Source organism: Eurytemora carolleeae, unplaced genomic scaffold (genome assembly GCF_000591075.1).
Source record: "Eurytemora carolleeae unplaced genomic scaffold, Eaff_2.0 scaffold559, whole genome shotgun sequence".
Lineage (NCBI taxonomy): Eukaryota > Metazoa > Arthropoda > Copepoda > Calanoida > Temoridae > Eurytemora > Eurytemora carolleeae.
The window spans coordinates 26,635-40,903 of record NW_019396544.1 but is presented as its reverse complement, the minus strand read 5'-3'; the positions used below and the strand labels follow the sequence as shown (position 1 = coordinate 40,903).

The 14,269-nt window shown below is 31.7% G+C and overlaps 1 protein-coding gene across 7 annotated transcripts in view; it reads right to left on the bottom strand.

Annotated features, from left to right (window-relative positions):
• Window positions 1-13,115, bottom strand: part of LOC111705220 (golgin subfamily A member 4) — a 29,907-nt gene extending 16,792 nt beyond the window's left edge. For 3 of the 7 annotated variants that reach the window (XR_002765964.1, XR_002765965.1, XM_023477699.1), the window contains exons 1-14: window positions 12,724-13,115; window positions 12,458-12,490; window positions 11,091-11,147; window positions 10,818-10,889; window positions 10,420-10,552; window positions 5,746-5,888; window positions 4,810-4,913; window positions 4,373-4,465; window positions 3,941-4,061; window positions 3,046-3,291; window positions 2,525-2,644; window positions 2,204-2,311; window positions 1,570-1,758; window positions 913-930 (exon numbers count right to left, since the gene is read on the bottom strand). Coding sequence is in view for 5 of the 7 variants with exons in the window: in XM_023477699.1 (XP_023333467.1) it covers window positions 913-930; window positions 1,570-1,758; window positions 2,204-2,311; window positions 2,525-2,644; window positions 3,046-3,291; window positions 3,941-4,061; window positions 4,373-4,465; window positions 4,810-4,913; window positions 5,746-5,888; window positions 10,420-10,552; window positions 10,818-10,889; window positions 11,091-11,147; window positions 12,458-12,490; window positions 12,724-12,783 (1,497 nt within the window). In the remaining 2 variants the exon portion in view is untranslated. Of the gene's footprint in view, window positions 1-912; window positions 931-1,569; window positions 1,759-2,203; window positions 2,312-2,524; window positions 2,645-3,045; window positions 3,292-3,940; window positions 4,062-4,372; window positions 4,466-4,809; window positions 4,914-5,745; window positions 5,889-6,209; window positions 6,244-6,619; window positions 6,675-10,419; window positions 10,553-10,817; window positions 10,890-11,090; window positions 11,148-12,457; window positions 12,491-12,723 lie in introns of those variants that run through there. The other 4 variants (XM_023477700.1, XM_023477701.1, XM_023477702.1 and 1 more) reach the window with 4 other exon arrangements.
• Window positions 13,116-14,269: the final 1,154 nt, after the last annotated feature.

The window sequence follows — 14,269 nt, the reverse complement described above, 5'->3', positions numbered from 1 at the left end:
GACCCAAGGCGTGATTGTACACGTATCGTGAGGGAAAGTATTGATGGGTGTGGCTTCCCAGAAGTTCTGTTTAATAATAATAATAATCAAGATAGGAAAAAATATTTAAATGAAATTCAATCCTTCAGTTTATATAATCTATCAAAAACTAAGGGAAACGACAGATAAAATCTTTTTATTAGAAAAAAAAGGTATTTAATAATTTATGATCTAGAACATGCTAAAACTTGAAAATAGATCGACATGTAGTGATGGGGAATTCTTAGGTTTTTAGACTTTTATAAGGTTAAAAAAAATCTGATAAGTTTTACAAATTTCAAAATTGCTTATTTCAAACAATTGCAAAAATTTGGCCCTCAGAGTTCGAGAAGATATTTACAGTTATTTTTGATTTGTTTCGTTTTTTTACTTTATTTTCTATAGGATGAAAATTTGCATAGTTAAATAATAAACTTTTACAGCATACAGTTTTGAAATGTTGCAAACCACTTCAAAGTAATTGCCCATCCGTACCTACTGGCTACAAGATCCGAGTCCGAATTTAATGAATTGAGCCGCGTCTCAAATCCGCCAAACACCGGTTTCAATTGAGCGCCGGAGTAAATCTTAAAACATTAAATACAATTTTAAGTGAAACCAACCATATTTGAGCAGCGTCTCAAATTTAAGCCGCGGCTCAAATTCTTTAAATTCGGCCTCTGACCAGGTAAACAATATACATTGATCCAAGTAAACCGAACGAAAGTATGTCAAGTCAAATGCTATGCTTCATTATAAGCTTTAAACGATCATGCATTAAAACAACAGGGGCAAAAATTTAAATCTAATTTCAAACTAGAAATAAAAAATAAGCAAGACAAGCATAAATTAATAATAACAAGTACAGCACAACACAGGGTGTAATGATTTTACCTCAACTTTGTAATTCATCTGCAAAAAAATGTAAGAAATATTAATTCTAATTATCACATCAATGAGAAAATTAATAACGTCATAATTTATCAAAATATTATTCTTTTCAAAGTTTCTCCACTCCCATAGAAATATTACTACTATCTGTATAGATTCTAGTACAATAGATGGCAATGGATGTTCTTTAGTTTCTGTTTTTACACTTTTTTATTTAATCTTTGAAAACATGTTAACTAATTTGAGAACATTTCGTTTTCCTTGTTATATTTGACACTTGTGACGTCGTGTAAAATTGGTCCATTTCTCTGTTGCCACCTATTGTACTTGATAATCTATTTGCTACTATCTAGTAACAAACTTGTTGTGCCTACTCGATGTAATCCCTTTTTCAATTTTCCAAGTTCCAATACTTCTACAATTTAAAAAAAAAGTTTTTTTTATCAATTTGCTTGTTGAAAATTATTTTTTTATGACCACAAGCTTAGAAGTAAAAATAATGATCAGTCAACCGTCATTTCATGTACTTCTAGGCCCAATTTTTACAGAGATTTTGGTTGAAAATTAAAAAAAGAGCTAATCATGAACTAAACTTCAATACAAAAATCCGATTTCCAAGAAAAACCACTTGTTGACCCATGGAAGACAGAATTTTTCTACCTCCATTGCCGTTTTCCTCTCCTCCTCCAGTCTGAGCTCCATGCTAGCCTGTGCCTTCTCCATCTCCTTAATCTCCAACCTAAAGTCTGCCACCTCCTTCTCCTTTTCCCTCCTCAGCACCTCCAGCTCCTGCTCCTTCCTCTTCACCTCCTCCTGCTCTACTGTCAGTAACCGTCGGAGCTCTCCCATCTGATCAATCAATCAATTAATTAACTCAAACAATCCACAAACCATCAACCCAAACAATAGATAAAACAACTAATCAATCAAATCCACCAAACCACCAACCCAAACAATAGATAAAACAACTAATTAATCAAATCCACCAATCCACCAACACAAACAATCGATAAAACAACTAAACAATTATTCAACTATTCACAGGTCAATTAATCAGTTCTTCTATATTATATATATAAAAATGTAATCTCTGTCCGTTTTTTTGACCGATCATAATTTATGAACCCCTTGACCGATTTGCCTCAAATTTTGATTGGTTAAAAACGGCGGGAGTAACTATGAGTACTCTGGGCAACGCTGGGTTCCCAAGCTAGTCAATCAATAAATCAATCAATCGATAAATAAATCATAAAATAAATTAATAAATCCATCCATTAAATCAATCTCAAAGAACCTGTTCATCCTTCTCTAGGAGTTCTTTGTGCATGACTAGCTTTGTCTCCGCCAGTTGTATCTCCTCGCTCTGCTCGCGAGCTCGGGCTTTCTCAACGTCATCCTCAAGCTAAAAAATAAATCTTATGAAAGCAAAGACACAGAATGTATAAATTCGTGATCACACCAATTATATAAACTAGCACTATCATTAGTGTAACTGACCATGAAACCTTAACACAATAGCCAACCAAAATTAGTGAAAATGACCCGACAAAACGTATTTTTTGACAAAAAAAAGCATCATTATTATGATATGTAACAATTTGCCTGAATTGCTTACTTTAGAATTTCTTTCTGTAAGCTGCTCAAGCTGCTTCTCTTTGTTCAGAAGCTGCTCGGCAAGCTGCTCCTTTACTTCAGACAAAGCTCCTATTTTCTGCTTGTTTGCCTTGATATTCTCCTGCAAAACATTTGAATATTTTCAATGTCAATATTCAAAGCAATATAATATAATTATTATTGTTATATTCCTAGAGAGAAATAAAAACAATTCATATCATACATTCGTCGTTGAAAATCAAATGAAAGCAAACCTATGATGAATGATTTTAATTTAATTGCATTTATTCCATGAAAAAGATTAAATAAAAAAAAATTAACAAAAAAAAGAACAGAAACTTTAAAAATGCAGAAGAAAAAATTCATCTAACTTAAAATTAAAATATCTTTAAATTATTTGCAGATATAATTACAAAAAAAACTTTATTCCTATGTGAATTGAAACGTTTTAAAAACGCATCAAACCTTTAGGAAGTATCACTATAAAAGTGATAGTGAGATTAGGCCTTTAAAAAATACTACCTTGCATTTGTTCAACAAACTTTCTAATCGTTTAATCTTCTCGTTCTGATGATCATTCCTCTCCGACTCATCACATAATATTTCGTCCGACCTTGTCTGCTCTGATCCATCGTCATCTCCCCCGTCGTCCGTCTTCCCTCGTCCTATACTCTCCTCGTGCAGTCCGCTGTCCATGCTTAGATCAATTAGTTTTCCTACTTCACCATTCATTTTCTCCTTGTCCTGCTGCTCTTTCAGTAGAGATACCTGGAATTAACAAATTAGTGACATCGAATTAATATCTCTATTTAGTTGTTGCCGCCTAATACAGTCGTCGTCGTATATATCAATACAAGGAAGATGACTTTCGATTTTAATTTATGATTTCTACCAAGCTTATATCATGGATACACTATACACATAAACATAGAAACGAAGTTGTTAATTTACAGCTTCTCTTTGTGGACTTGTAAAGTTGTAATTTGAAAAAAGCTTGTTTAATATCAAAACTTAAATTGAAAAGTCGTCTTCAGTGTATTGATTTAAACGCCGACCACTGTAGTTAATCTCAATCTCAAATTACGTGATTCAGAATTCAGAAAGTAAAAAAATGAAAAAATTCTATTTTTCAAATTTGATTTTATGACATTTTCATAATTAAACTAATGAAAAGATATCAAATATGACTAAAAATTATGCCTGAGCACAATGCACATGATACACTAATATTCTATAAATGTATTTGAGTATAACAATGTACTACTTAAAAAGATGGACCGCTTCCAATTTAAGTTTGTAAAAATTCGAATAATTAATTGTCAAACAATAATTTTCTTTTATTAAAAACCCTCTCCTAAGACTTAATTAAATTTATTTTTTCAACCCTTTATTTGGATTTATTCGTTTCATTTACTACCTTTGTTTTGAGAGTATTTATAATATGCTGCTTCTCTTCTAGTTCTGCGCGCAGCTCCTCTTCTAAATGCTGCTTCGCTTGCTGCTCTAAAGAACTCTGTTCCCGCAGCTCAGAAATACGTCTGAATAAGCATCATTGAACTTCTTTTGTCCCTTGTCTTTTATCTTGACCCAATACCGTCTTAAGTGGGGGATGAGGAAATTCCCACCCCCACTTCGTAAAAGTCCCCCCCCCCTGGACAAATTTTGGCCGCAACAGAGACAGCAAGCACCTTCCATGCCCTTACATTTTAATTTTTTTAATGGATTGAAAAATAAACCTGCGACATATAAAAAATCCAAAAAAGCTTACACACTTTACCCCTTTTTATGACATGATTAAAATCTATAAAGTTATCAAGTTAAACGCATGTTTATCTACCCATGTATGTACCTGAGGGCTTTATCCTGTGTTTGCTGCATAACCTCTTTCACCTTCGTATTCTCTGCTTGTAAGTGTCGGTATGCTTTAGCTAGATCCGTGTACCTGTATTAATTTAGTATCATTATTATTATTATTTTGACTAATATCATCATTCATATTGTTATTATTATTATTTATGTTGCTGCATACGGTAAATAGTAAAAACCCTAAAAAAATATAAGCATGCATAAGAAAAAGTTCACTTAACATTTTCTTTACAATTTAAGGAGAGATGACTTTTTGGAAGAAGAAAAAATAGGAATTAATTCTAGTGACTCCCCCCACCCTCCATAAAAAATTGTTTATGAGGGGAAGAGCGGATGGATGGGGGAGTAAGACATTTTTTTTTATTTATTTTTCTATTAGAAAAGATTGTGTTAGGTTAAAATGGTTTCCTAAATCCTCACCGTCCTTTATATTTATGATATCTTGCTCTCATCTTCGCCAGCATGCCATACAGCTGTTCCTTGCTGACAGCTGACAGCTGAGCCGAGCTGTCATCCCAGCCAGCCTGTAACATAGCTTTGGAATTTCAAGCTCCTCCCTCACAGCTCAATAATTTCATTAGTTGGAAAGTAAAACTAGATTTCTTTACATTTTCAGAAAAAATTATTCTATTTTTAAAAAATGTTCTCCAAAAAAATAGAAATGTATGCACAAATAGAAAAAACAACATGGCCGTAATAACAAAAGTTTGAAGAATTTTGTGGTATAAGAGAAGAGAAAAAAAATGCCAGTGTAAGTCTCATTTTACTTAAATATCTTAAAATATAAACAACAGCTACGTGTTTTTTACTTTTATGGTTCCATTAATGTGAAGTGAATCCCCTGAACTAATTATCTATGGTTTCAAGGTTTCAACATTTTTTATAAAAAGTGTATTATCATTTTATTGTAAAACTGGAAATACTATGCTTAAATTCATTGCTTTTATCATTTATAAAACAAATGCTGTGCAGAAGTTTACATGAGCAGAAAAAATATAGATTTTAAAAAGTATTTTCAGGGGCTGTTGACATCGTTTCAAGTGACCTTCCATTAGTTAAGTGGCATGTGCTTTTCACAATGATACCTTTAGACCTCTAATTTGGTAACAATTAGGAAGATATCGTCGGTTTTCTATTATAAAAATTGTTCAATTCTCATAATTTCCTTCATTGTGTATCTATTATATTGTTAGCCTCTTAAATAGGAGAAATTAGAATTGAAAATAATCAATTTTCTGAAAGAAAAAAAATTTCTTATTCATACTTGATCGAAAAAAGGTTTGGTGTGTATACAATAGCGAATCGGGCATGCCACTCTTAATAGATGGTCACTTTCAGTTCAGATATATTGCCTACCTCTGATCCAGCAGTGGATTCTAGATCGGAGAACAGAGGAATGGATTCTGATCCCGGATCCTCGTATATAGGGAATAGAGATGCATCCATACTTCCACTAGACAACCTCCGACCTCGACCAGTTGGAGTAGAGGTCATACTTCCTAAATAAGAGGTCATTAACAACCATGTTAGTAAATTATTTATTAAACGGAGTAAGAAAACAGCTTTAATTTATTACACACAAGATGAGATTTTCCACAACAACAAAACATGATTTAAACCCTTAAAAATGTCTTTAGTTGTGGCATTAATAAATCACAACCTAGGATTAAACAAAATTGATAGAAACAAAGGAAGCACTAACACCAACATAATAAAAATATCTCGTTAAACTTCCATCATAAAAATAGCGTCGACAAGAAATAGCATTTTGTAGAGACAGTAAAAAATAAAAAATAAAATTTTAATTTTCTATCTTTTACCTATATTACGATTTACAGGCTGCAAAGTTTCAGTCTAATACAATAAAACAACACTTAAACAAGTTAAAACGTGAATACAATTATCATTATTGAATGAAACCCAACTCCCTTCTTTAAAAATTTAGTTACCACGTTCTTCAGTATCTATTGTATTATATGACCTATTTTTGGAAAAAAATAATTTTTTTTATTAAACTTAGACGTAAAAATTAAATCTCACTATGCAGGAAGTCATTCATATCAACAATCATAATTTAACATCTAAAATCATAAAAATAAAACAATTTCTAAGAAAAAATGTGATAGAAAAAAAATAAAACATAAATAATTTTTTTTTATCAAAAGGTAGAATTTGAACAAAATGATGATAATGTTGAAAAGGTAATTTTCTTAAACCAGTGTATTTTTTCCTTGGTTTCCAAATAGAAATCTAGATGTGATATCATTTTAATCTAGAGTTGAAGTACAGATTTTGTCGTGAAAACCAATAAAATCACACTTGCTTAAACAATTTATTAAATTTTTTATTTCTCCTTGCACTAAAACATATGCCGCCACCCCCCCTCCCTTCCTCATCTCTTTTATATCATTCTTCTTATTTCTCTCGGAAAAGTTTTCTCATCGTTCTTTATCTATATATTGATTTATTTATTTTTTAATTATATATTTTTATTAATTTTCTTCCTTATTTTCAGTCTAGTTCCATTTGAAAATATATCAATATAATTATCAATATATTTATTGCTTATTTTAAATTTTAAGCCCCCCCCTCCCCTCTCAAAATCTTATGTATTCATTAACATAATTAATTCATCATATAGCTCTATCTATATATACATTTGGCTTGTCTGTCTGTTTGTCTGTCTGTTTGTATCCAATAAACGTCAAAACGGCTGAACCGATCGGGCCCAAATTTTTTGTGGGACATCTAGGGACTCAAGGGAAGGTTTATGAATCATCAAAATTTTAAATATTTGTCTCCATCAAAATTCGATCGTCATTAAATTTTTTAAAATTTTAAAAATCCGCGAAATTTTTTGTGAAAATCCGCGAATTATTTTTGTTTTGTTTTACGATGTACACAAAGAGAACATGTTCACAATTAATTTAGAAGATGGGCACGAAGCGCCCTCTAAGGCTAGTTATCTATAAAAAAGGATTGGTATTGGGAGGTGGGGGACAGGGGGGGGGTAAGTTTTCCTTTTATTTTGCAATTTGATTTTCAGTTTCAGGATTAAATATTCTCGAGTTCAAAGGCATTCGTTTTTTGGATTTTATCCTTTAGGATAAGAATATAATTTAAATAGGACAATTGGGGCTTAGTGAAAACAGCTTGGTTTATGCCATCTTAGCCCCCCTGCTACAGTAATTTCAATTATATTTTTATTTTTATTTATTGTTTAATTTGTTGTAATATTTACAGCAGAAAAGAATATGATTTGATTTGATTTGAAGGTTTAATTTAACTATTAAATTAAATAACTAGAACTTAATTACGGCTTATATTTTTAATTTAACTATTAAATTAAATAACTAGAACTTAATTACGGCTTATATTTTTAATTTAACTATTAAATTAAATAACTAGAACTTAATTACGGCTTATATTTTTCGGATTTATTAACTTTCGAAGAACTTCCCAAAAAATATCTTTTAAAAAATTAATTTGAACTATTTTATTTTATTTATATTATATTTTGAACTAATTTAATAACTAGGACTTAATTGGGGGCTTAAATTTTTTGGATTTAGTTTCTTAAGATTTTAATTTTCTATAAACTCATTACTAAGGATTTATATAGGTTAAACTACTTAATTTTCTGGGATTTTTTACTCTACACAGAGGTTTGGTCCATCACCGTCACCGAATTTTAAATCATAATAATTACAATTTGGATTTAACTTAGTTATCAGCTCTTTTTTATCTACTAATCTTTGTAATAGTTCAAATATTAAATGTTATAAAAATAATCTATTTCCATTCACGTCTCACTGTATCTATATACACACACACACTGTATTCTAATCTAGTATATCTACATAACCGGACCAAGTGTTACTCAGGGGTTGAATATTATTCACAATATTTAATATAAAATATAAAATATTTACAACAAAATTAAATCATACCTTGAGATTTTTGTGATTTAAAAAAATGAATTATAAAATAATATCTATTTACTGAAAGGTTAATTATAAAAGAGAACAAAAGAAAAATCAATAAAATGAAAACATTAATATAAGCTGACTCACGGCAGGAATATCAGTGGAAAAGACGATATTTTACTTCCTCGGACGCAAGAATATATCGCCAGGTAACTTATACATATTCTCTCGGTAACATGGTAATTAGCCATATTAAACACTAGTAAATAGTTTTATTTATTCTGTCAACTGAAATATTTTATTCTGGCTACTGAAATGTAACCTACTATATATTTTTCTAGTAACTAACTGCTTGTTCATATTATGGAACTTGCTTTTTTTGTATTCTGTTAACAAACCTGTAATATTCTTTTTTTTCTGCTCATGTTGCCTTCCATTTTGTAACTATCTTTTTTGTTCTTTTGTAACTAATCTATTTGATATTCTATAATGGTTACTTTCCCAATAAATCCTTGTAACTTGAACCACTTTATTTTTTAAACTCCCCTTATCATTAAAAGGTGACCGTCAATGCGTGGTAGTTGAACTGAGAAGATTTTTTTTAGAATTCATTTGAAACATATAAAACGTTTAAATGATGTATAATTACTGAGTTGGAGCGCAAAGTCGACGTTAAAAATCATCCATTTGGATTGTTACGTTTTGAGAATCGATTTTTTAAGACTATTTAATAATGACGACAAAAAATATATTAAAAAATCGACAGTATTAGATGTTAAGGAACATATTTCTCAATAGAAATTTGTCAATAAATAAATGTTAAATCAATCATTTCTTCTCCATCATTATAATGAATTTCTTATTCTTAACAAATTTGTTCGTAGATTTCTTCAAGTTTCGTCTTACTTTCAATAAAAATTCCGGGAAATCTGCAGGAAACGTTTTATGAACAATGAGACATTTAAGAAAAAAATAAATAGAGTAAGATTACTTATTTTCGATAATAAGAGTCAATTTTCCTTTTCGAAACCTGTTCCTTATCAACTAATTGCTTTACTTTAGAATTTTGCTACTTTTTTGTCGTCGTTCTTTAATAATTTTTTTAAAATAGATTCTCAAGACGTAACCACCCAAATTGATGATTTTGAACGTCGACTTTGAGCTTAAACTCAGTAATTATACATCATTAAAACATTTTATATGTCTCAAATGATTTCTAAAAATGTCTCACATTCTCAGTTCAACTACAATACATTCCCTGTCACTTCCTTTAAAAGCAATTTACAGATCTGGAACTGAGTCTGACATAACTAGCCCCCCCCCCCATATAGTATATATCCTGGTAACTAACCTAGTATATCCTGGTGTGTAGCTATTTTAGTCAGACTATCCCCCCCCCCCATATAGTATATATCCTGGTAACTAACCTAGTATATCCTGGTGTGTAGCTATTTTAGTCAGACTATCCCCCCCCCCCATATAGTATATATCCAGAGCTGAAAACTTGATAATGAGATATCCTTAATCCTGATCGCTTAATCTGAGTATCCAATGTACACACTTTTGATTTTATTCTTAATCCTCTTCTTTAGATATCCCTACTGTATAAAAGTTACGTTTGATAACAATTACAGATACAATGCTATATCGATTGAACTAATATCCGATTGAAATTAAAGCCAGTTGTTCACAAGCCGACTTTTAGAGCATTTGAGCAAATATAAATTTAATCACGTTAATATGAACCTATTAAAAATATATTTTATCACATTTTAGGACTATCATCATTTTAAACGAGTCTTAACAAACATTAATCCAAAACTTACATTTATTTAATCGATGTTTAGTTCAATTGATATTACACAATTAACACCAGAAAAAAACTGGGTTTTCAAAAGTTTAAAGAATACATCTTAACATGATACACTGATTGGTTGAATTTTATACTTCTTTCTTAGATATCGAATGCGTATTAAAGTAATCTCGGGTTTAGTAAAACCAGGAGTTTAAGCATTACTCTTGATATCCATCATTCTAAAGTTTTCAGCACTGGTAACTAACCTAGTATACCCTGGTGTGTAGGTGTTATATCCTGGTAACTAACCTAGTATATCTTGGTGTGTAGGTGTAGGTGTTTTAGTCGGACTATTCGCTGCACTCAGACTTAATGGTTCATCATCCTCACCCAGAGAGAAGAACTGTCCTGTACTAGAGCTAGCGGACAGGGGGGTAGTTCCCTACAATATTTAGTTTTATTGGTAACATCATGGTGTTAAGAGAAGGGGGGGGGGGGGGGCTTTTAAGAAAAGTTGCTTGTCGACATAATAGAGATTAAGATTTTACATCATGATAAAATAAATAAAATAGTTATCCTGAATCATTCCAGTCATTTAGTTGATTTTTTTTCAATGTTCTGTCCATTCATTTTTTTTAGATTTTTGTACTTTTTTCAAAGAAAAACATAATTTTCCAAGAAATTTAATTAAACAAAAATGAAGTAACCTTAATCTGATTCTCTGTGAGACTGAACTGTGAGTTGAGCGAGGTTAGGGAGTCCCTGGATCCGGAACCCTCCTTAAACATGACAAATAATACAATTATTAGGAGATTCAGAATTAATTTATACATCTCAAGAAAAACATACTTGAAAAACGACATTATCTTCTACATCATAGCTCAGACAAAGGGTTTAAAACTACCTTTGTGAATCGGACATTGCCATTTTTGCATGAAAGTTCACTTGAAATTACGTTTACAGTCCCTTTAACAATTTACCTTGTTAAAAGCAGAATAGGTCTGGGAAGCCAACTGATTTACCGAATCTAAACTCGCCTGTACATACAACAAGTTATTTAATTAAATCCAATACTTATCAAGAATAAGTACAGAAAATAAATAAGTATATACGCCAGAAAATGTGTAATATCTTTAAGCATCTAAATATATAAAAGGTAGTTAATCTCTGTTCGTCGTTTGTTGATATGTTTGGATATCCCGTCAAAACTTGTAAACCCCTTGATTATTGATAAATGAATTTTGTAGAACGACGGGAATGTGTTTAGAACGGTTTAAAGTTTATAGTTGAGTAAGTTTCATTTTATAAAGAAAACTTGATTTCCGGTAAAGCTGGTTCCCAGGCCATTTTTAAATAAACTAGGTGTTGGTGTCCACAATAATCCAATATTTATAAAAAAGTAAAAACATGAAAAATTAACCAAACCATCACCAGGGGTGTAATGTATATTATAATTTCCTTTAACACTGGATTCTCCCCCCCCTCTAGAAGATTTTTATATTAGCATTGTCTGTTCCGAAGGATATTGCGTAAGCGCAGATCGGGGACGGAGAGGGGGGAACCCCCCTCCCCCACCCATATTTGCGTTGGTTTAGTCAAAATCAGTGCTATGGATCCGGAAGATTTGGGCTTACTGGATCCGGATCCGCATCCAAGGGGTGAAATATCATCCAAAAACTGCAGAAGAAAACAAAAATTTTCTCCTAAAACCCAAATCTAATTTTTGAAAAAAGAGAGATTATATGAATTTCCTCATTTCTGAATGGTTCAAAAAGTTTTAGGATAAAAATAAGCGAAAAAAATAACACTAAAAATCTGAAAATTATTTTTTTTTGTTAAAGAAATTCAGTAAATGACCTGGATCCGGGTCCGGATCCATTTTTTTCCAGTGCAGATCCAGTATCCGGATCCATTTTATTCCAGTGCGGATCCAGGATCCGGATACTGATCCATTTTTTTTCAGTGCGGATCCAGGATCCGGATCCGCATCAAAATTAAATGGATCCTAAGCACTGGACTCAAAATAATATCAATTTTCTTAAGTCATAATTTTCGGTTCAATCTTATTATTTCCATTTAAGCGGTTTATAATATGAACTTTTTGCTAAATTTCTCATTAAAATTTTATTTCTTCATGACTTAAATATTTGCTCTGGATAAAAGGGGAAATCTTAATGGAACTAGTTATAAAAACCTTGAATAAAATCCTTTATTCCCTCGTTTTCATTTAGCTTATTTTCTTTAGCTGTTTAATGGAACATACTGAATATACATTATACATCCCTTACCACCACCATATCAACGAAGCCCCCAAAACTTCCAAAAATCCAAATAATATTTAACTTACAGTGGCATCCAATACCTTCGTTTTCTTGCCATCCTAAGGACAAAGTTTGGAGAAATAGAATTTAAAAAATTCCACGAAATGTGACAAATTAACATTCATTTTTGGTTTAAAAAGTCAAGATAAATAAAAATTCAAATTATTGAACATCAAAATTTTGGGACAAATCCTTTTAAATAAAATTTTAGGAAAAAGAAAATTAAAATTTTTTAAAGTTCAAGCCGCTAACCACAAGGGCAGTTTGTAGCATTAAAATGGTAAATACTAACCTGCAATCGAGGATTTTGTTTAACTTCGTCCGCTATTTTTTCTTTCAGTTTTTTAAACATTATTAAACCCAACGACACAACTTTTTGGTAATCTGATATTTAAAAACATTTGGTAAAACTTTCTGAAAATTTATTAACACAATTAAGACATTTAAAAATACTTTGGTCCAAAAGTCGTCTTCAGTTTGCAATGCACGTACCTACCAAATTGATAAGGTAAAAGGGATCACTAGGAAACAATATTTGTACTCTGTACACCGTACAGACGTAGCACTGGCTTATTAAAATTCCGTGGTAATTTTCTAGTGGATTTGTAGACCACCTACCCCATCACCGCGGCGTTCGGCCCTTAGTGTCCTAATCGCAGTGCTCGGATCAGAGCCTAAATAAACCCAACTTAACCTAACCATGAAATGATGAAAAACAAATATGGATTTCGGTAATTTCCTAGTATATGACATTTGGACCCCCCCCCCCCATATAGTATATATCCAGAGCTGAAAACTTGATAATGAGATATCCTTAATCCTGATCGCTTAATCTGAGTATCCAATGTACACACTTCCTATCAATTTTGTACATGGATCTTGTATGTTAGACATGGATATAATAGACCATGTGGCCGCAACGCTCGGCCCCCTAGCCTGTCCTAGCCGCAGCGCTCTGCCCAGAAAGTGTCTTAGCCTAACCCTAAATGATAATAAATAAATACTAATTTACTAATTTTGTCATGTACGAAATAAATATAAATAATTCATTGTGTACAGAGCGCAAAGATTCACGAGGATGGGGGACCAAAAATCGTATATTAGGAATTTACCCAAAATTGATGGGAGGGGGGTCCAAAAATCGTTCTCTAGGAAATTACCAGGAATTTAATTAAAGAGGTGAGTCATCGAAGATGAACTTTATGATTTAGCATTTATGGATGTTTACGACACCTGCATTAGGCATTACTAAGAAGCTTTACCAATGCAGAGAAAAATAAAGATGCAAGCTTTTCAAAAGTCTAAAACCATGATTAGTAGTAAGGACTGGAAATGAATGAGAAACCTTAAAACATCTGTGAAAAAGGTTGTTAAAGAATTTGCCAAGTCAAGCGCAGTTTGCCAAGTTTTGTTGTTGAAGAATGTATCGTCTTCCTTTTATCTTTACATTAGTGTCGCAACAATCGGACTAAGAACCGATTAAACTATCAAAAATCGGGCCTACAGGTTAAATCTTAATTGAACGTGCATTTTGTACAGGGTGTCCCAATAAACATGGCAATTCAGTGAAGAATTCGATATATCGTCTTTTTAAATAATTCTTTGATCTAGTGTAGTGATACCATACTATAGAAAGCTGTATGGCCGGTTCTGAAAGATGATCTACCCTTAATACCACCAAGCAGGATTTGTAAAGAGTGGTATTTAGCTCTCTAGAACCAGGCTGTAATCTGTAAGAGGAGTAAGAGTTTCGTCTGCTATCATAAGAGTTTAATTCGTCTGCTATATGTTCACATTTGTTTGTTTATGTTTTGACTGCATACAGTTGTACTTAGTAA